The 20,765-nt window shown below is 40.7% G+C and overlaps 1 protein-coding gene across 1 annotated transcript in view; it reads right to left on the bottom strand.

Annotated features, from left to right (window-relative positions):
• The window catches only part of LOC130274572 (meprin A subunit beta-like), a 46,375-nt gene extending 28,319 nt beyond the window's left edge, over window positions 1-18,056 (bottom strand). Inside the window, exons 1-8 of the mRNA XM_056523007.1 lie at window positions 18,018-18,056; window positions 16,364-16,378; window positions 8,721-8,756; window positions 5,426-5,444; window positions 5,285-5,335; window positions 5,158-5,198; window positions 1,535-1,613; window positions 424-541 (exon numbers count right to left, since the gene is read on the bottom strand). Of these exons, the coding sequence (XP_056378982.1) occupies window positions 424-541; window positions 1,535-1,613; window positions 5,158-5,198; window positions 5,285-5,335; window positions 5,426-5,444; window positions 8,721-8,756; window positions 16,364-16,378; window positions 18,018-18,056 (398 nt within the window). The remainder of the gene's footprint in view (window positions 1-423; window positions 542-1,534; window positions 1,614-5,157; window positions 5,199-5,284; window positions 5,336-5,425; window positions 5,445-8,720; window positions 8,757-16,363; window positions 16,379-18,017) is intronic.
• Between the last annotated feature and the right edge of the window lie 2,709 nt (window positions 18,057-20,765).

Here is a 20,765-nt window from a genome sequence, read left to right as displayed (position 1 = left end):
CAAGCAGAGACTTTCAAAGTTAGAAAAATGCTAAATTTTCAAAATTTTCATGACATTTTTTGATTTTTTACCAAGAAAGGATACAAATATCAGTGAAATTTTACCGATAAAATAAAGTAGAATATGTCACGAAAAAACAATCTCGGAATCAGAATGATAAGTAAAAGCATTCCAAAGTTATTAATGTTTAAAGTGACAGTGGTCAGATTTTCAAAAAATGCCCAGGTCATGAAGGTGAAAATGGGCTGGGTCATGAAGGGGTTAAATAGCTTTTTAGAAAAATGGCTGATTTTTGTACAGCTACAAAAAATTCTAAAAACAGTGTGAACATAGCTTCAACATAATAAATGATACATTGTGAGCAAGATAACAATATTCTTCACACCTTTGTTTTTGAGTGACTAGTCTAAAATATTTCCATACCCACTTTCCTTGAACACAGAGATGTAATTTGGCTCTCCCTCCCAAGGTTTGAAGTCAATACAGGATTTCAATCGGTAACGCTCAAAGGCTTCCAAGACAAGTGCTTTAGCATTTATTTCTGCAAAAAAGAGTTTTTAGATTTTAAACATAAAAATGGTAGCCATGTTTGAGTGGTTTGAATGTGTTTCATTATAAATGAGGTAAGAGTTTATCTGGACCAGCTATCTTTAAATGGGAAATCCCCTGGAAAACTTTTTTTTTTTTTTCTGGTGCCAGAAATGTAAACAGATTTGTAAATTACTTCTATTAAAAAATCTTAATCCTTCCAGTACTTATCAGCTGCTATATGCTCCACAGGAAGTTCTTTTCTTTTGGAATTTCCTTTCTGTCTGACCATAGTGATCTCTGCTGACACCTGTCTGAACCAGGATAAGTTTGCTATGGGGCTTTGCTGCTACTCTGGACAGTTCCTAGAATGGACAGAGGTGTCAGGAGAGAGCACTGTGGTCAGACAGAAAGGAAATTCAAAAAGAAAAGAACTTCCTTTGGAACATACAGAAGCTGGAAGGGTTAAGATGTTTAAATAGAAGTAATTTACAAATCTGTTTAACTTTCTGGCAACAGTTTATTTGAAAAACTTTTTTTTCCCCAGTGGAGTACCCCTTTAAGTTAAAGTCACCCAGTGACCAGATAATCAATGTGGTTCTAGTTGCTAAATACCCCATATGAAATAGATCATCTCCATGGAAATATTAGCCAGGGATGTTACCGAAATGTGTAATTCATATAGAAAATCAATATTATTGAGGCTAAATTGGAACACAAGGTCATTTTACCACTATATACTAGACACCAATATACATGGAAGAAAGACCCTTTACAAATCCTGCATTTCCCCCTTAAAGTAATACGTAGTCATTTCACATCTGACCAGTGATAGTTGCTTACCATAGTGCCTATAGGTTACAAGTAGAACTACCATTTGGAGTACCATTAATTTCAATATGCTGTAAAAATTGAAGTTCTCATGTCTTTGTTATATATACAATATATACTGGACTTTATATGATCTGGAAATCGTCAGCCAAAGTTAAAGTGTTTGTAAACCTACCCAAACTATCCTCTAAGTAGTATGGAACTGGTATTGGCCACCGATACTGATCCCCGATAATTGAATTCATTTCATTTGGCTGCACAAAAGAGAAAATAGAAATACGGTGTTTACATTTTTTTTTTTAACAAAAAGATGTTTAGAAGAAAACTCCCCCTTCTTACTCACTCATTGAATGTTGTGTATACAGCTATTGGGAAGACATTGAGACAGCCAGCTATCTGCTTTAGCGGCGGCACCCTCTCTGGCCGTGCAGAGTTAATTGCTAACCTCCCAGGCTTATAAAATCTACCGGTGGTCAACAGGTGGTTAATGTACATTATGGTATATTGATTGGGATTTTAATTGGTTAAAGCAGTGGTATCCAACTGTGGCCCTTTGGATGTTGCAAAACTTCAACTCCCAGCATGCCCGGACAGCCAATGGCTGTCAGGGCATGCTTGGAGTTGAAGTTTTGCAGTGGTCTCCACTGTTGGAGACCACTGGGTTATTATGGGATATTTCCATAATACTTGGTCACATGTTACTTATATGTCCACTTAAAATATAGGATAGTTAATTTAACCCTTATCTACCCCCATTTGTGAGGATCAGGGTTTTTGTTTAAAGTCCCATGCAAATCAATGGGAAATGTATGTTCTCACATAACTTCCGTAAGGCTGAAGACATTTCAATACCTGGTACACATATTACGGGTCGGGATATGAGGACAGGATGGGAGGTCGAGATAGGAGGTCAAGATAGGAGGACGGGATGTTCGGGATAGGAGGTCGAGTTAGTAGGTCGGGATATGAGGACGGGATAGGAAGACCGGGATAGGAGGACGGGATAGGAGGTTAGGATAGAAGGTCGGGATATGAGGACGGGATAGAGGGTCGAGAAAGGAGGTCAGGATAGGAGGTCGGCATATGAGGACGGGATAGGGGGTCGAGATAGGAGGACCGCATAGGAGGACGGGATAGGAGGTTGAGATAGGAGGTGGACATAGGAGGACAGGATAGGAGGTCGGGATAGGAGGTCGGGATAGGAAGTGGACATATGAGGATGGGATAGGAGGACGGGATAGGGGGTCGAGATAGGAGGTCGAGAGATGAGGAGGACCGCATAGGAGGACGGGATAGGAGGTTGAGATAGGAGGTGGACATAGGAGGACGGGATAAGAGGTCGGGATAGGAGGTGGACATAGGAGGACGGGATATGAGGACGGGATAGGAGGACGGGATAGGAGGTGGAGATAGGAGGTCGGGATAGGAGGGGGAGATAGGAGGTCAGGATAGGAGGTCGGGATAGGAGGACCGGATAGGAGGACGGGATAGGAGGATGGGCTAGGAGGTCAGAATAGGAGGATGGGATAGGAGGACGGGATAGGAGGACGGGATAGGAGGACGGGATAGGAGGACGTGATAGGAGGACAGGGTATGAAGACGGGATATTGGGTTGGGATATGACAACACTATATGGGGATGGGATATGAAGACAAAAGCTTCCTCCTTTGTTGATTTTCCTCCACAACAAGGATGAGGAAGGAAAAACCGGGATACGCCGGGTACTCAGCTAGTATATATATAAAACTCAACGTGTGTGTGTATGTATGTATATATGTATGTATGTATGTATGTTCCACAAAAACTTCCAAACGGCTAAAGATATTAACATGAAACTTGGCACACATGTTACTTATATGTCAACAACAAACATAGGATAGGTGATTTAACCCTTACTCACCCCCATTTGCCAGGGGCGGGGCTTATGTTTAAAGTCCCATTCAAGTCTATGGGAAATATATGTTACTACATAACTTCCAAACGGCTGGAGATATATCGATAATACTTTGTCACATGTTACTTATATGTCCTCTTAAAATATAGGATAGTTAATTTAACCCTTATCTACCCCCATTTGTGAGTGTCAGGGTTTTTGTTTAAAGTCACATGCAAATCAATGGGAAATGTATGTTCTCACATAACTTCTGTATGGCTGGAGATATTTCAATACCTGGTACACATATTACAGGTCGGGATAGGAGGTCGGGATAGGAGGTCGGGATAGGAGGACCGAGATAGGAGGACCGGGATAGGAGGACGGGATAGGAGGTTGGGATAGGAGGAAGGGATAGGAGGTTGGGATAGATGGACTGGATAGAAGGACTAGATAGGAGGACTGGATAGGAGGTCGGGATAGGAAGACTGGGATAGGAGGACCGGGATAGGAGAACGGGATAGGAGGACGGGATAGGAGGTCGGGATAGGAGGTCGGGATAGATGGACTGGATAGGAGGACGGGATAGAAGGACGGGATAGAAGGACAGGATAGGAGGTCGGGATAGGAGGTCGGGATAGGAGGTCAGAATATAAGGACGGGATATGAGGACCATATATGGGGTTGGGATATGACAACAATATATGAGGACGGGATATGAAGTCAAAAGCTTCCTCCTTTGTTTATTTTCCTCCCCAACAAGGATTAGAAAGGAAAAACCAGGCAACGCCGGGTACTCCGCTAGTAACATTATAAACATAAATATTGGAGAATTAACATTCTTAGTAAATAGTTTTGCTATCTGTGAACAGGTTATTTATTAAAAGATAGTTCATGTGCTATATTCATTTTACTGTCAGTAGGTTAGAATAATCTAACCTGCTGATACAGGCAAAAAGGGCAGGGGACACTGATTAACATCCTACCTAAATCATCCCTCTGTACTGCACTATTTTTGTGTAACATAATTTTTTTAATTTTTCTTTTTGTTAATGGTGGCATTTTTTGCACTGGGGGCATTACTTTACCCCCTAGATGCACTGATCTGCCCTCCCACTGCTGTCATAGTGCCTCCTTGTGAATATCCATCTGAACCTCAGTGATGCAGTGATGAGTGACTTTAAAGGGGAATTGCAGTAAAAAACATTTTTTCATATCCACTGGCTCCAGAAAGTTAAACAGATTTGTAAATTACTTCTATTAAAAAATCTTAACCCTTCCAGTACTTATCAGCTGCTGAAGTTGAGTAATTTTCTGTCTGCCAAAGTTAAAGTGTTTGTAAACCTGCCCTAACTATCCTCTAAGTAGTATGGAACTGGTATTGGCCACCGATACTGATCCCCGATAATTAAATAAGAGTGATCTCTTCTGACACCTCTGTCTGTCTCAGGAACTGTCCAGAGCATGAGAGGTCTGCTATAAGAATTTGCTCCTACTCTGGACAGTTCCTGAGACAGACAGAGCTGTCAGCAGAGAGCACTGTTGTCAGACAGAAAAGAACAACTCAACTTCAGCAGCTAATAATTACTAGAAGGGTTAAGATTTTTTAATAGAAGTCATTTACAAATCTGGAGCCACTTGATATGAAAAAAATTGTATTTAACTGGAATACCCCACTAAGGTACGTCACTGCCACAAATTATTTCAATTGCCCTAAAGACATTAATGTATTATATTAAAATAAAAGCTAATACATTTTAAGGACTGATCTGCTAAATGTTTATAGATTGGGGTCCTGAGAGGTACTCTCTATAATGTTCATATATTCAAATAGGCCATATGGCAATGGGTTGTCACTAACATGAATATTGAATGCGTGTATCATTCTTCCTACAGCAGAGGCAAATATTTAGATTTCAACTCACCTGAAGTTTGATGTCCCCTTCAAAAAGATTCAATTCTAATTCTTAAGGAATAAGAAATAAGTGTAAGTGTATCATTAAAATAATCTATCTATCTATCCACGTTGAAAATATTTATGAACTTTTAAACCTTGGTTGATGTCAAATATGTCGTTGTCTTTTCCACCATCCACATCGACTTCTGAAAGGAGAGGAATGTAGAATATTTGTCAGTCGTAAATTTTATTGCATGTTTATTGTGTTACATAATACATCCCTTGCATTCACTTACCTGTTTGTTCGTGAAGAATCTGAAAAATAAGAAACATCGAATCATGTAAGTGCAATGCAGAAAATGTTGAATAAGTCATCAAAGTGCCCAGATTTACCAAAACTGTCTAATTTTCTCATAACAACTACGGTAATCCCAGCTCAGCTTTCATTTCTCATATTGCTCTGGTAAAATGAAAGCTGTAATTGGTTGCTCTGGGCAATAAGACAGTTTTTCTTCAGCTTAAGTAAATCTAGGCCATGTGCCTTACATAAGTAATTTCTAACACCAATACCTTGTTTTGCATTCTCTGTTGGCGTCCCTTAAGGTTTTGTCCTAGGACCCCAACACTTCTCAATAATCATTCTTTATTTATATAGCACACTCAAGTTCCACAACGCTGGACACTCAAATTGGTCCCTGTCCCCATTGGGGCTCATAATCTAAATTCGCTTTTCATTATGTTTTGGGTGTGGGGGGGGAAGCCCACACAAACACGGGGAGAACATACAAACACATTGCAGATGTTGTCCTTGGTGGCTTTGAACCTAGGACCACACACTGTGCCACCGTGCTGCTCAAATCTCAATGTTAACTTTTGGCCGGGAACAGCTCATAGAATTCTATGGCTTTCAGTACCACATTTACATTGGTGACACTCCAATTTATATCTCTGTAAATCTGGATAGCAGAGAGGTAACATCTCGACCAGATATGTAAATCAGCTTTATCCTCCTCCTCTTTCCACTTTCTTAAACTCCACTGATTTTATCATTCTCCCATTTAACTAAACCAACTGATCAGAACTATCAATGACATTAATGGCTCCCCACTTTTGCTAGTCCACTAGTCTGCTGCCCCTGGTTAACCTTTGATTTCGCCCCTTTAAACCATTTTACCAAGCCCTAACCAGCTCCTGCCACCTCCAAAACATTTTAAAATACACATACCCTCATCATGAAACAAGCATAATAACAGTACAAAGCCTATAAGCAGACATAGGCAAACAAAACGTGAACTGGGGCATCACCAGATGAAGACTTTTAATCTTCAAGTACCTCCCCACATTTCATTTCCAATCCTCACAAGACCTCTTTCTGTGCTCTACTCTTGTCTGCTCCTCACACAACTACCTTCAAGATTGTTCCTCTGCATCAGACTCTCCCCCATCCTTCGAGACCTTCACAAGTAACCTAAGAGATGGATTCAACCTGCAATAACCCTGCTACCAAGAAAACAACATAAGCAGCTTCTACCCTCTCCTATTACCAACTTCTTCTGTCCCTTTTAGATTTCAAGCTATTGTGAGCAGGTTTTTTTTTTTTATACCAGTCTGTCACTCCTTTAACTCCTTAAGGACCAGGCCAATTTTCATTTTTGCACTTTGTTTTTTTCCTCCTCCCCTTCTAAAAAATCAGAACGCTTTATCACATTTTGTACCTAAAGACCCCTATGTGGGTTTGCTTTTTGCATCACCAATTTGTGGGATGAAATTGAAAAAACAAACACCATTTTGTAAATTTTGTGGGTTTCCATTTCTAGGCAGTGGACTTTTCGGTAAAAATGACACCTTATCTTTATTCTGTAGGTCCATATGATTACAATGATACCCAATTTATGTAGGTTTAAGCTGTTGGTCCATACAATTACAAGGATACCCAATTTATGTAGGTTTTATTTTATTTTACTACTTAAAAAAAAACTACATGCACCAAAATTAGTATGCTTAACATTGTCCATTTCTGACCCTTATTACTTTTTCCCTATATGGGGCTATATGAGGGCTCATTTTTTGCATTGTGATCTGTAGTTTTTACTGGTACCATTTTTGTTTTGATGGGTTTTTGACTTGTTGATCACTTTATATACATTTTTTGGGGGTTTATGAAGTGACCAAAAATGCACAATTTTGGACTTTGGTATTTAATAAACCTTCTATTTTAATAGTTCTGACATTTACACATGCAGCAGTACCACATATGATTATGTATATTTTTGATTACATTATTTTATTTAAAAAATGGGAAAGGGGGGGGGATTAAAAATGCTTATTAGGGAGGTGTTAATTCACTTTTATTAACTTTATTGATCAGTGTTATCGGTGCTCTGTTGCCATTGCCTGCTAGCCTGTCATGGTTGGCCAGAGCTTCAGAGCACCAATTGGACAGCGAGGAGGTAGCTAAGGGCCCTCCTGCCATCCACTCACCACAGATGTCCCAATCAGGTCCACCGAGCTAACAGGCACCGTTAACTCCCACATTTAGACGCCATAATCAACTTTGATTGCGGTGTCTAAAGGATTAATGGCGGGCATCAGCCCCATCGGCGATGCCCGGCATTAACCCTGGGTCCTGGCTGTTGATAGCAAATGGGCCCACCGGTTTCCAAGCCCTGTAATTGATCCTTAAATACCAGGACACAAGGGTTACCTGTACACCCTTCGTCCTTAAGGGGTTAATTTATATTAATGTTTGTCGTAGTTGTTTTTTTTCTGGAAATAAAGACATTCTACTGAATTTCTAGCTGAACCAAGCTGAACCTGCAACTCTCCACCAGGTTGCAACTTATTCCAATGTGGCAAAGTCCAAGGAACCGGAAAATTGTTGTTAAAATGTAACTTTTATTCCGTCGTGGTAAAAAAAAAAGTGTACAATGTTGGCATATAGCAACTAGTCTGCACTTTTATGTTCTTCACATATTTGTAATGAAATTTGCGACTATTTTAGTGTCAAGCCGTCACAAGCAAAGATCTGGGTGAATGGGCTCCCTAACTAAAAAACGTTTATTATTATCCTTTAGTTCCTAAAGTGAATAGAGTGGTATACAGAATTACAAGGCAAATCTATTGAACTTCTGACAATTCTGTATGCCGCTCACTTTAGCAGAGATGAAGGGGCACAGCACATTCAGCTGCACTCTTCTGCTTCTTTCTAGTGATCGGTGGGGTCTCAGCACTTGGACCCATGTCAATAACATTTTGGGCCCTGTTATTTATGTATAGTCCACATGCTATGCTCTAACACTATATTCACACAGGGATTTTGAGTATAATCTTCTGCAGATCTGCACACTGATTAGTTTGATTATAGTTAGTGTCAAACTATAATGTTTCTGCACTAGATAAATTTTAACATTAAAATGTTTTTCCAGAGGATGTGAATAGAGCATTAAATACCCCATTTACATAGAAACATATTTGATTGTGAGCACAAAAAGACCACCTGGTCCATCTAATATGCTCTTATATTAATTATATCTGAATTGTTTATCTTAGAATACATATATGTTTATCTCAGGAAGATTTAAATTTACTTACTTTGAATCTACCAACCGCATCTGTTAATGGTTTGTTCTAAGCATCTACTACTCAGTAAAATAATATTTACACATTGGGGAGATTCATCAAAACTTTTGTAGAGGAAAAGTCAACCAGTTGCCCATAGCAACCAATCAGATTGCTTCTTTCATTTTTGAAAAGGCCTCTGAAAACTAAAAGAAGTGATCTGATTGGTTCAGATCACAGGTTTTGATAAATTTCCCAATTTGAGTTAATCTATCCAACAGCGAAGATTTGCCAAAACGGGGTCATGGACAATGATCCCTAGCACACCAGCAAACCTATTAACAGGATGGCTGAAAAAGGAAAGAATCAAACTATTGCAATGGCACGGTTTAAGTCCAGACCTGCAACCAATTTAAAGCGTACCTGTCAGATCCAACAAAAATTTTTTTTTAATATATCACTCAGTACCTAATCCTGACCATGTACATCTAATTTTTGTGTCCAGCACCTTTATTTTTTTATTACACTTTTTATTTAGCTCACTAGTCTGAATTCCTCTCAAAGGGAGGGGCGTGGCCTCACTGTGCAGGTCTCCGCCCCCTCCCTCAATATGCTGTCTGCTCACATCTCCCCTAGCATTAGCAAAACTACAACTCCCAGCTTGTCATCACTGACAGTAGCGGGACACAAGCTAACAGTGGGAGGATTTTTCCTCTAGCTGTGAGCCCTGCGCTCACAGCTGTCAATCAAGGAAGTGTGTCCATGACAAAGGTGATGACGCATGGACAAAGCAGGACTAGTATATGTCCAAGCAGGCAGGGGGGGCAGTTGTTTGACTGGCTTTTTCAGTATGAAATACTGAAAATGTTGTAATGAAAGCAAATGCTAAACCTATTGGTTTTGCATGCTTTACAACATATCAAAAGTTTTTGTATCTGACAGTGCCCATTTAAATGCTGTGGTGGAACCTTAAAGGGGTACTCCTCCCCTAGACATCTTATCCCCTATCCAAAGGTGTATATATTGTCTAATTCCAGATCACAATCATTGTCCAGCATATGGTAGGTATATACTCACCTCTATTCATGTGTGCTCACTGTTCACTGTTTGATCACGCACCACTAACACTGTATTTTTTTTAGTTCTTTTCACTTTGACACATGCGCATGCACCGGGTTCACTGTTTACCCCCGTTGCCAGGCTACAGGAGCTTGGCACACTATGCCCACCCCTCCAGCATGACGTAAACATGAGGGAGTGGTCCAGCGTCCCATTCATTCCTCTATGCGCTTCGCTACTGCACTCCGTACCTCCAGTCATGTGACCTAATGCGGTCACATGGCCGCAGTCACTTCCGGCCTCACACGCTGATTTCAAAGGGCTTACTGTGAGTATGTGCCCTCTCTGACACTTTGCTGTAACATGACATGGGGCACTTCCTCCTTTACACGCCGATATGCCGGCGTTTATGGAGGAGGTTCTGCATTATACATAGGTACGTGTGATTAGACCAGCTGGCTTTACCAGAGGGGACAACGCTTGTTGGCCAGTGTGGGTGTCCATCTCATGGCGGCTCTCTGTGATTGGTTAGCCCAAATATATATATATAGAGAACCTTATTTAGGAATTGCCACGCCCCCTGACGAAGTGCACTAGCACGAAACGTATGTTGGGGTAAGTGCAAGTGGTACATGGCTCTGCATTGGTAACCAATTTGTTTCTTATCCTCATGTTTTTTTCAACTCTTGGAGCTTTTTATTTATAAATACACCAATATTTATGCCTGCACTGCTTGCCATCAATTCAGTTATGTGCACTGTGCTCAATCCTTATTATTTTCAAGGTCTTATATTATGGATTTTCAATAAAGTTTTTTTGTACATTTTCATTATTTGTGTTGTTGCTGTAGTGTGTTTTCGGTGATATATCCCCTATCCAAAGGATAGGAAATAAGATACCTGATCGCAGGGGTCCCGCCGCTGGGAACATGTGATGCAGCACCAGAGGCTTGTGATGTCAGATCCTTTGGATGGGGGATAATATGTCTAGGGGTGGAGTACCCCTTTAAAGCATTACTGTCAAAAAGCTTTTGACATATCACATAGGGTACTTTTATTAGATATATTCTTTAAAAAATGGGGAATAACCCCAAAACCACCATCAAAAAAAGGAATTAAACAAAAACCAGGACCTGATAAATGTCCATATAATCACCAGATAATCAAAAATATAGATATAAAAGTATCCCTATAGGCAACCACGTAGGTCAGAGAATATAATGGTATGTATGACCTCACAATAAAGGATGGGGTATAGGTGGGGAATAAGGGAAAAGGACCTAGGAGGGGTAATAGGCCGTAGTAGATAGTTGGCCGCTACCTGTCGCTTACCCTGTTTCACCCTCTTGCTATACCTATACCTAGGCGGAGTTTCCGCCCTGATAAGGGCGGCCCCGCTCTGGAACCTGGTCTATTCTTACTCCTATGTACCCTATAATAGGGAATGGTTAGGAAAAGAACTAACTGTCTCACTGGGGAGCCCTAATTAGCTACAGTGATGGGGATGAAGACCCTTAGCTATGCACTTGTTGATAGGTTTTTAAAGATAGTGAGACATCACCCCAAGAGAGCGAGATAGGGGTGAACAAAACAGAAATGTATATACATATATAGACCGGTCCGGGCTCAGTAACCTATTCTCTCCACTTGTTATATAATATTAAGTATCGAACTGTTACTACTAGCTTGCTATGTATTATATAGTACAAAAATGATATATTTTTGCAATATGCCACAGATATTGGTACACACCCTAATCGACCATTTGGGGGGGGGGTGTAGCCTTTAGCAATACCACAAAATTAGCCAATACATGGAAAAACAAGTAGAGGTATTATATATTCAAATCAGATATCAAATTGGTACCATCACTATTCAAATGAGGTCAAAAAAAGCGATAATGCATATATGAATTGGTATCACAACTGTTTGCATACAGTTGATAGCATAATATCAAGGATGCATAAAAATACGTGGAGATCATAGTTTAAAGGATGTAATCTATACTCATCCAATCTAGGTGCCATATAGGGATATCTGTATATCTGTGGCATATTGCAAAAATATATCATTTTTGTACTATATAATACATAGCAAGCTAGTAGTAACAGTTCAATACTTAATATTATATAACAAGTGGAGAGAATAGGTTACTGAGCCCGGACCGGTCTATATATGTATATACATTTCTGTTTTGTTCACCCCTATCTCGCTCTCTTGGGGTGATGTCTCACTATCTTTAAAAACCTATCAACAAGTGCATAGCTAAGGGTCTTCATCCCCATCCCTGTAGCTAATTAGGGCTCCCCAGTGAGACAGTTAGTTCTTTTCCTAACCATTCCCTATTATAGGGTACATAGGAGTAAGAATAGACCAGGTTGCAGAGCGGGGCCGCCCTTATCAGGGCGTAAACTCCGCCTAGGTATAGGTATAGCAAGAGGGTGAAACAGGGTAAGCGACAGGTAGCGGCCAACTATCTACTACGGCCTATTACCCCTCCTAGGTCCTTTTCCCTTATTCCCCACCTATACCCCATCCTTTATTGTGAGGTCATACATACCATTATATTCTCTGACCTACGTGGTTGCCTATAGGGATACTTTTATATCTATATTTTTGATTATCTGGTGATTATATGGACATTTATCAGGTCCTAGTTTTTGTTTAACCCCTTAAGGACCAATGCAAATAAACCTGTACGCCCCTGAAAGACCAGGCCTGTTTTTTCAAATCGGGGATGTCTGTCTTTATTAGAGAATAACTCTGGTAACGTTTTGCCAATCACGATAATTCTGACATTGTTTTTTTGTCACAAGTTGTCCTTCATGTACGTAGTAAAAGTAAGCCGATATCATTTGTAGTTTTTTTTTACAATGCAAAAAATCATGAAATTTTTACAAAAAATTAAGATTTTTTGCTATTTTAACACTAATTGGTTGCATATATTTATACTTACTGACCAAATAGTTCATGAAACTTATACTTTCAGATGTCTACTTTATTTTGACGTCATTTTTTAGTTTTTAATTAACATTTTAAATTCGTTAGAAGCCTAACAATTTAACTTGAAATTTTGAAAATTTTGAAAATTTGAAAAGTACATCTTTTTTTATGTGCTATGCAAGGTTTGCAGAAATTAAAAGGTAGTAGAACATAGGAACACCCCCCCCCCCAAATGACCCCATTTTAAAAACTAGACCCCTCAAGGTATTCGCTAGTTGGTACAGTGAGTATTTTAACACCATAGTTTTTTAGCAGGAATTATTACAAAGTCAGTGTTAAAAATTCGAAAATTGCAATTTTTCACAAATGCATCATTTGGGGGGCATATTTTTTGTACATCACTTCTGATATTGAAAGAAATGCACCCTATATTTTATTTAGCTGCTTGTCCCATGTTCGGAAATACCCCCGCTTTGGCCATATATGGTTCCTTGGCCGCGTGGTAGGACTCAGAAGGAGAAGAGCGCCATTTGGCTTTCAGGGCAGAACAGTACCCCCACCCCCACAAGTGACCCCATTTATATACCGCACCCCTACAAGTTATTGGCTGGTCGGCTGACAGTATAACGCATCTGTCTGTGACAGTTAAGGCTCCTGATGGATATATCCGCCATGTTGAGGGAATAAGCACCCGCTCAAGGCGAAGATATCCATTACTGCTGCGGCTGGGTAGCTCAGTGTGTCCGCTCATGACTGCTGGCGGAAAATCCGCCGCTATGAGTGGACGCACAAAGCTACCCAGCCGCAGCAGTGAGCTCATTACCGTGACTGCTGCATAATGTGTAGGATCACGTGGCGGACATCCGCAGCATATTACATGCTGCGGATGTCCGCCAATGCGATCCTACACATTATGCTTTTTTTTTTTATTAGATTCATTTAATAAATGCATTTTTAATATATATATATTTTTTTACACTTGTATTACATTTTTATTTATTTTTACACTTTTATTTTATTTATTTATTTTTACACTTTTTAATGCTTTGGAATACTTAGTATTCCAAAGCATTGCAGTTATATGCTGCCTGCCAGTTTTCACTAGCAGGCAGCATATTTCACTGGCAGGCAATACCCAGGGCAGACCTGGGGGTCTTTGTAGGACCCCCGGCTGCCCAGGTATGCAGCAGCACCCCGCGATCGCAATGCGGGGTGCTGCAGGAGAGACAGAGGGAGCCCCCTCCCTCTGTCAGAACTCCTTACAGCGCGCGGTCACTTCTGACCGCGGCTGTAAGGGTTAAACTGCCGGGAGTGAAGTGAACTTCACTCCCGGCAGTGCGGCAGGCCCCGGCCAGCCGCGTATTACACACAGCACCCCGCGATCGCGATGCGGGGTGCTGCAGGAGTGACAGAGGGAGCTCCCTCCCTCTGTCATAACACTTACAGCCCGCGGTCACTTCCGACCGCGGCTGTAAGGGTTAAAACTGCCGGGACCGAAGTTTACTTCGGTCCTGGCAGTGCAGCAGGGTCCCGGCTGTGTGATACAGCCGAGTCCCTGCCTCGATCTCGTGGGTGCACTGGGCAGCACCCACGAGAAGAATGGACGAGTATAGACGTCCAGGTGCGGGAACGCCCGCCAACCTGGACGTCTATACTCGTCCATGGTCGTTATCGGGTTAATTCCTTTTTTTGATGGTGGTTTTGGGATTATTCCCCATTTTTTTAAGAATATATCTAATAAAAGTTAAGTATTAGTGTTTTCGGGGACTCCTACTTTGTGTACACTAATAACGATAGCTCAAGTCGGTGATTTTTTTTTTTTATCACATAGGGTATCTGAATGCTGAGACCCCTCAGATCGCTAGTAGTGATGAGCGGCATTGCCCATATTCGAAATTTGCAATATTTCACGGATATATAGATGAATATTCGTCCTATATTCGCAAATTTCGTGTATTCGTTATATTCGCATATGCGAATATTTGCATATTTGCGTATTTGAGGAAGAAAATAGTGAGGGAGTGGGTAACTTTACTATTGATTGCCAGGGATGTTGCTGATAACCTCTTACAAGTGTATTTGCATCATTCTAATTGGCCCATAAGTGAAAAGAAGGAATATGCAAATATTCACATATGCGCATATGCGAATATTCATGTATGCGAATATGGGCATGTGCGGAAAAAAGTGAATATTCCTAATTTTGAATAAATTGCGAATATATTAGCAATATTCGCGAATCCTCGATAAAAATTTGAAATGCGAATATTTGCACCCAACACTAATCGCTCGATATAACCAGGAGACGCATGTGCCGCAGCGGGAGTGAAGAACGCACAGCTTTGCACTTTTACTAGCTAGAGCTAAACTCTGCAAAAAACACTGTTAAGAAAGTTTATGTTAAATTTGTGATGATCTTGCTACAATGACACCAAATAATGCTGTCCTGGGTCAGCTTTCTATAAACTACATGATGACCTAATCACCTATCAGACTCTCCTGGCTGTGTTCACACATTGCATTGCACAAATCGTAATTAAAATGCATAATTTTCATATGTCTCTGGCCTAACAGGTAAAAATGATGGCATGCCTGGTTTCTTTGTTATGCCCCCAGTTTCCATGGCAATGATCACATTTGCGAGATCACATTTGACAAACAGAGCCTAGATAACACAGATCATAACAGCATCATAAAAGTATAGTACAAGCCCTCTGAGGACTCCAGCCTGAGCCGTACTCTTATGAAATCTTCAATGTGTTCACTTTAATATATAGGCTGGGTTCACATTAGCACAATATCTGTATTACAACATTAATTAAGTCTTATTTGCGGGTCTGATGAACTGAACGGTTGTCAGTTTAGGTCATCAGACCCACAGTCAGGCCAGGATATGCTGCCATATTGTGCTAGTGTATCTGACGTGTTATTAATCTAAGAAATCTAATCAGTTAATTAATTAATTAATTAAGTGATTTACTTTCTGTCACACCTTTTTTGTACCCTAATTCAATAGAGCATAGTTGTAATAATCAAATACTTAGCAGTTAAAGGGGTACTCCGTACTCAGATTTGTAAATTACTTCTATTAAAAAATCTTATTCAGCTGCTGTATGCTCAACAGAAAGTGTTGTCCACATCTGTGTTAGTATTCTTTGTTTAGGAGCCAGAAAAACAGAAATTAACTAATCCCATTGATTTTAATGGGTCATTTTTATTACCAGTTCATCTTAGTTTACATCAGTTCAGAATGTTGTTCATTTTTTGAACAGAAATGGGGCATGAACTATATCAGTGGTCTTCAACCTGTGGACCTCCAGTTGTTGCAAAACTACAACTCCCAGCATGCCCGGACAGCCGTTGGCTGTCCGGGCATGCTGGGAATTGTAGTTTTGCAACAGCTGGAGGTACGCAGGTTGAAGACCACAGAACTATATATTTGAATGTCTGTTTAAAATTTTACATTAAAGTGTATAGTGACCGATGTGAACTAAAGGATGCATCAGTTTACATCAGTTTTTAATATGATTAATTCCCCTACATGGAGGATCCTAACTGAACAGATCTTAAATGCAGATGTGAATTTAGCCCAAGTTTTCTATTTTCCAAACCTTTACAAGTTAAGTGGTACAAGTAATAAGACAAGTAACATGCAGTAATCGTTAATATACTCACCTTTCCAGAGACAGACTGAAAAAGAATCAATACCAGAAAGAAGGAAACTGGGTCCATTGTAGAGCCCTTATTTATCATTATACAAGGACTAGAATAGTGGTTAAGCTTTTCCTCTTATATAACCATTTTTGTTTTACATTTTTGTACTTTGTCCTAGTATATGGCTTGTCAGTTACAGTTTATCCAGTGTGGAAGACCCTTGGACCTCAACATGCAATATAATTGTAGTACCTGTAATCACCTGGGTTATCAAAATTCTAATAGTAAACCTCATTTTGAAGGATAATAAGTAAAAAAAACAACTGGTTTGAGGCAATCAACTGGTACTGGTAAACCTGACACTTTGTGAGTGGTGGACATGCAGTTATGTGGTACCACCTATAACTTCATACTAAGGATCACTACACTTGCGTTGTCTAACATCACAGTAAGGGTCATGGGCATTGTAGTGCCACCAACACCTGTGATTACAGGCTGCTACCTTCAACATGAATTTAATATTAATATTTATACTTAAAGGGGTGCTCCACCCGTAGATATCTTATCCCTTATCCAAAGTATAGGGGATAAAATGTCTGATCGGGGGGAATTATTTCCATGATTTCTCCAGCAGAACCCCCATTTCTTAACTGCACAGAGCAAGGATCACTCTGTGGCTGATGATGGGCAACACAGGGGATGGAGTATCATTATGGCACGGCTCCACCCCCTCATGACATCATGCGTGGAGGCTCTGTGCAGCTAAGAAACGGGGGTGCTGCAGGAGGAATTGCGGGGTCCCCAGTGGCGGGATACCCCCCCCCCCCCCCCGATCAGACTTCTCCTTTTCATAGGGGATAAGATGTCTAGGGGCGGAGTACCCCTTTAAAGACAGACTTCTTTATACTCTATAAGGTCTGAGTTGGGGTAATTTTAGGATGGGTTTACATTATGAAATCAAAGGGCGGCTGCTGCTGAAATTTTGTAGAGTGCACTGTGCAGCGGATCACCATTGACAACAGTGGAATTCTGCTGCACTGGAATTTCCTAATGGAACGGAACTTCAAAGCAGATTCCTACTCAAAAATGATGTAGTGTTAACCCAGCCCCAGAATTGACACCCCTGAGGAAGCTAGTGCTTCTGCTAGAAATATGCATGAAGAGGATGGCGCAAAGTGTCTGCCTGCATGTGTCTTTCCTATCCTTACCTTTTGAGTAATTCTGTGGTAAATATGTGAATGAAATGATTATGTGTATACCCTTGCTTTATCTGAGGAGAAAGAGAAATCCAGTGCAGGATAGATGCAGTGCAGGAGTCCCTTTATTCCATAAAAATCAACAATGCATATGGTGCATTACAGAGTCACACATATTGGGTGTGTGCCACCTCTAGTCATACAAAAAAAATTATATATCTATATCTATCTATCTATCTATCTATCTATCTATATATATATATATATATATATATATATATACATATATATTTATTTATTTATAATCACATTAAATATAATAAAAAATATTCATCTACAAAACTCTGGACAAAAGGATCAAATAAGGCTATAATATAACACATAGTAAACATAAAAGCAATGGAAACAGATCAAAATAACTAACACAGGAAACCACAGGTACTGCTAACAGGTATCAATAGTGCACCAGCACATCTTACCTCGTGTTCAAACCTGCTGGTGTCTGCGTTGATAGTCATTATCCAATACACCTCCCTGTATAACACTTTCTCCCGAAAATTTCCACCCAATGGTGGAAGAGTCACCTAAGCTCTATTTCTTGCAATGCGATATAGGAAAAACTGCGTGTGCTGACAATTGATGATCTGATGATACAGCCCCCTATATGACTCACAAAATGTTGAGCTCCATTCATAGAAGATAACTATGCTAGCAAAGTCTGTTGAAATTACGAGAGGTAAGAGGAGAAAAATATGGACATGCAGGATTTTTTTCTCTGCTCAACTCCTGTGAAACAACCAACGCCAGATGAAACCCGACAGACCTCATTCGAAGTGGCTATCCGCGTTATGCAGACAGTCACAAGAGTAATTAATATGTACTTCTGTATTACCTTTTTTTTTTTTTTTGGTCGTTGTGTTAAGTTGGCCGAACTTTATGTTTGTAATAATTCTGAAAAATTTCAATAAAAATCATTTGAACCGAACAAGAGTAATACACAGAGTGATGACCCAATGGCTGTCAAAAAGCCGACAGCCACATTTAACTATAAATGTGTCAATAAGAAGCACTATATAGTTAAATGTGTCCTGGATAACACGGTGTGCCCAATGGCAAGTCCTATAAACAACAACTTTAGGGGAAGCCCCCAAAGGGGTGCCCTAAACTAGAACCCCCCCCCCCCAAAAAAAATAAGTTTTTAAATATAACTTTTATTGCTATGCGTGTAAAAAAAATTGTGCAATCTGATTCAGAAACAATTGGTAACACGTGGTGTGTGTGTACCACAAGGATTAAAATGACAGGGTCTGTCTAGTACCCTTGAATAGAAGTGGTAGAAAAGCCTCTTAGTATGTGTGCCGCAGCATTTGTATGGCCACCACTGAGGCAATAACTATAATATGTACTGGTGCTGAAAAAACCCTGCATGTTAAAAGTTAACCACAAGCCAGAGTCCTGACGGCATTTCGTTGGTTACCCAGCGTCATCAGAGGACTGGCGGCAAGTCCGGCCCTGGCTGAAGGTCCCCTCCATGGGGCACAGCTGTTTCTGATTTTCCTTATTGCATTAGCAGGAACAGAACCAGTAGTACACACAGGATTTCCTCCCTAGTTGCTTAGTCCAGTCACAGCACAGGACCCACTTTTCTCTTCTATGCCATGACATAGTGGTAGTAAAAGTGTACTGGCTTGCACAGGCTGAATGATTTTCAGTACATTACTATAGATGGCATTTGAATGGAGAATAGGTTACTCATGCACTAAATTTGCAAGGTGCCACCTCTGTCTGTGTCAGAAACTGTCCAGAGCAGGGGCAAATGCCCATAGCAAACCTCTCCTGCTCCGGACAGTTCCTGAGACAGACAGAGGTGGCAGCAGAGAGCACTGTGGTCACACTGGAAAGAACTACACAACTTTCTTTGTAGGATACAGAAGCTGATAAGTACTGTAAGGCTTATGATTTATAAATGGAAATAATTGACAGACCTGTATAACCATCTGGCACCAGTTTATTTGAAAACATTACCCCCCTCCCCTCGAATACCCATTTAACTGTAAATATGCATTTATAGTGTTGTGTGTGGATTTAATAAATAACATTTGTACCTGAGTTTAGCATAAATCCTCATTTCAAGCGTTTGAACGTGAATGTGGAATAGGTGTTTTATGCTAAATTACCTGTATTTGCTGTGTTTAATCATAAAACAGCAATTGTAGCTGGGTTTAATATAACTACACATTTATAGCAGTGAGAAGAAAAGTTGACTGGCAATTTCTCAGCCACTTGACTAGTTGGTGAGTGTCAAATCCCACCAAAAACAAATGAATCGCTTCAAAATATTTTTCAATAAAAAACATTGTTTTGTAAAGAAATGGTTGGACAAGAACAGGATAGAGAAAAGAGCAATCCTGCTATTCCCTCTATCAGTAAGCATGTTGGTCGCAGTACCAGCACTGGTAGCATCAGCAGCCAGTTGCCCGGTGGTAGTAGTAGCAGCAGCAAGTAAATGTTGTCCATGTCTTCCAGGGTTGTGTTGTTTCAGAGGATAATATGACCATTGTTGATTGGTTGGCTTGTCCGCGGTCTTCTTGGGAGGAGGAAAAGTCTGACCATATGACATTGAACCAGGTATTAGGGGATTGCTCATATTCTACAGTTACATAGCGTGGTGCATGTGGCCTTTCTAGACAGTCTGTTCCGTTATTTACCGTATTTATCGGCGTATAACACAAATTTTTTAGGCAAAATTTTTTAGCCTAAAGTCTATCTGCGTGTTATACGCCAATAAGCCGCTGCAGTTCAATGATTTAAAGTGGGCACTTTAAATCAATGAACTGCAGCGGCTTTTACAGGTCCAGAGACCTGCCGTCGCTGCCCGCTTCTCTGCCCCTGCCAATCCTGGGGTCCAGAGACTGCCGCAGCCACTGCCCCATTGCCTCCCCCATCCCCGGTTTTCTAATTACCTGTTCCCGGGGTCGGGTCCGCGCTGCTTCTGGCTCCGGCTTCTACTGCGTCGTTGCTATGCTATGCTCTGCGCTGCGCAATGACAAGTGATGTCTTCAAAGCGACGTCACCGTCAGTGGCCCGGCGCACAGTGACAGCTAAGGACGCCTCCGGAGCCAGAATCAGCGTGGGCTCGACCCCTGGAACAGGTAGTTATAAAATCGGGGATGGGGGAGGTAATGGGGCAGCGGCGCTGGCAGTCTTTGGATAGCCAGGGGGAGAGA

This window comes from Hyla sarda, chromosome 5, assembly GCF_029499605.1.
Source record: "Hyla sarda isolate aHylSar1 chromosome 5, aHylSar1.hap1, whole genome shotgun sequence".
NCBI classification, from domain to species: domain Eukaryota; kingdom Metazoa; phylum Chordata; class Amphibia; order Anura; family Hylidae; genus Hyla; species Hyla sarda.
This window is presented reverse-complemented; position numbering and strand designations above follow the sequence as displayed.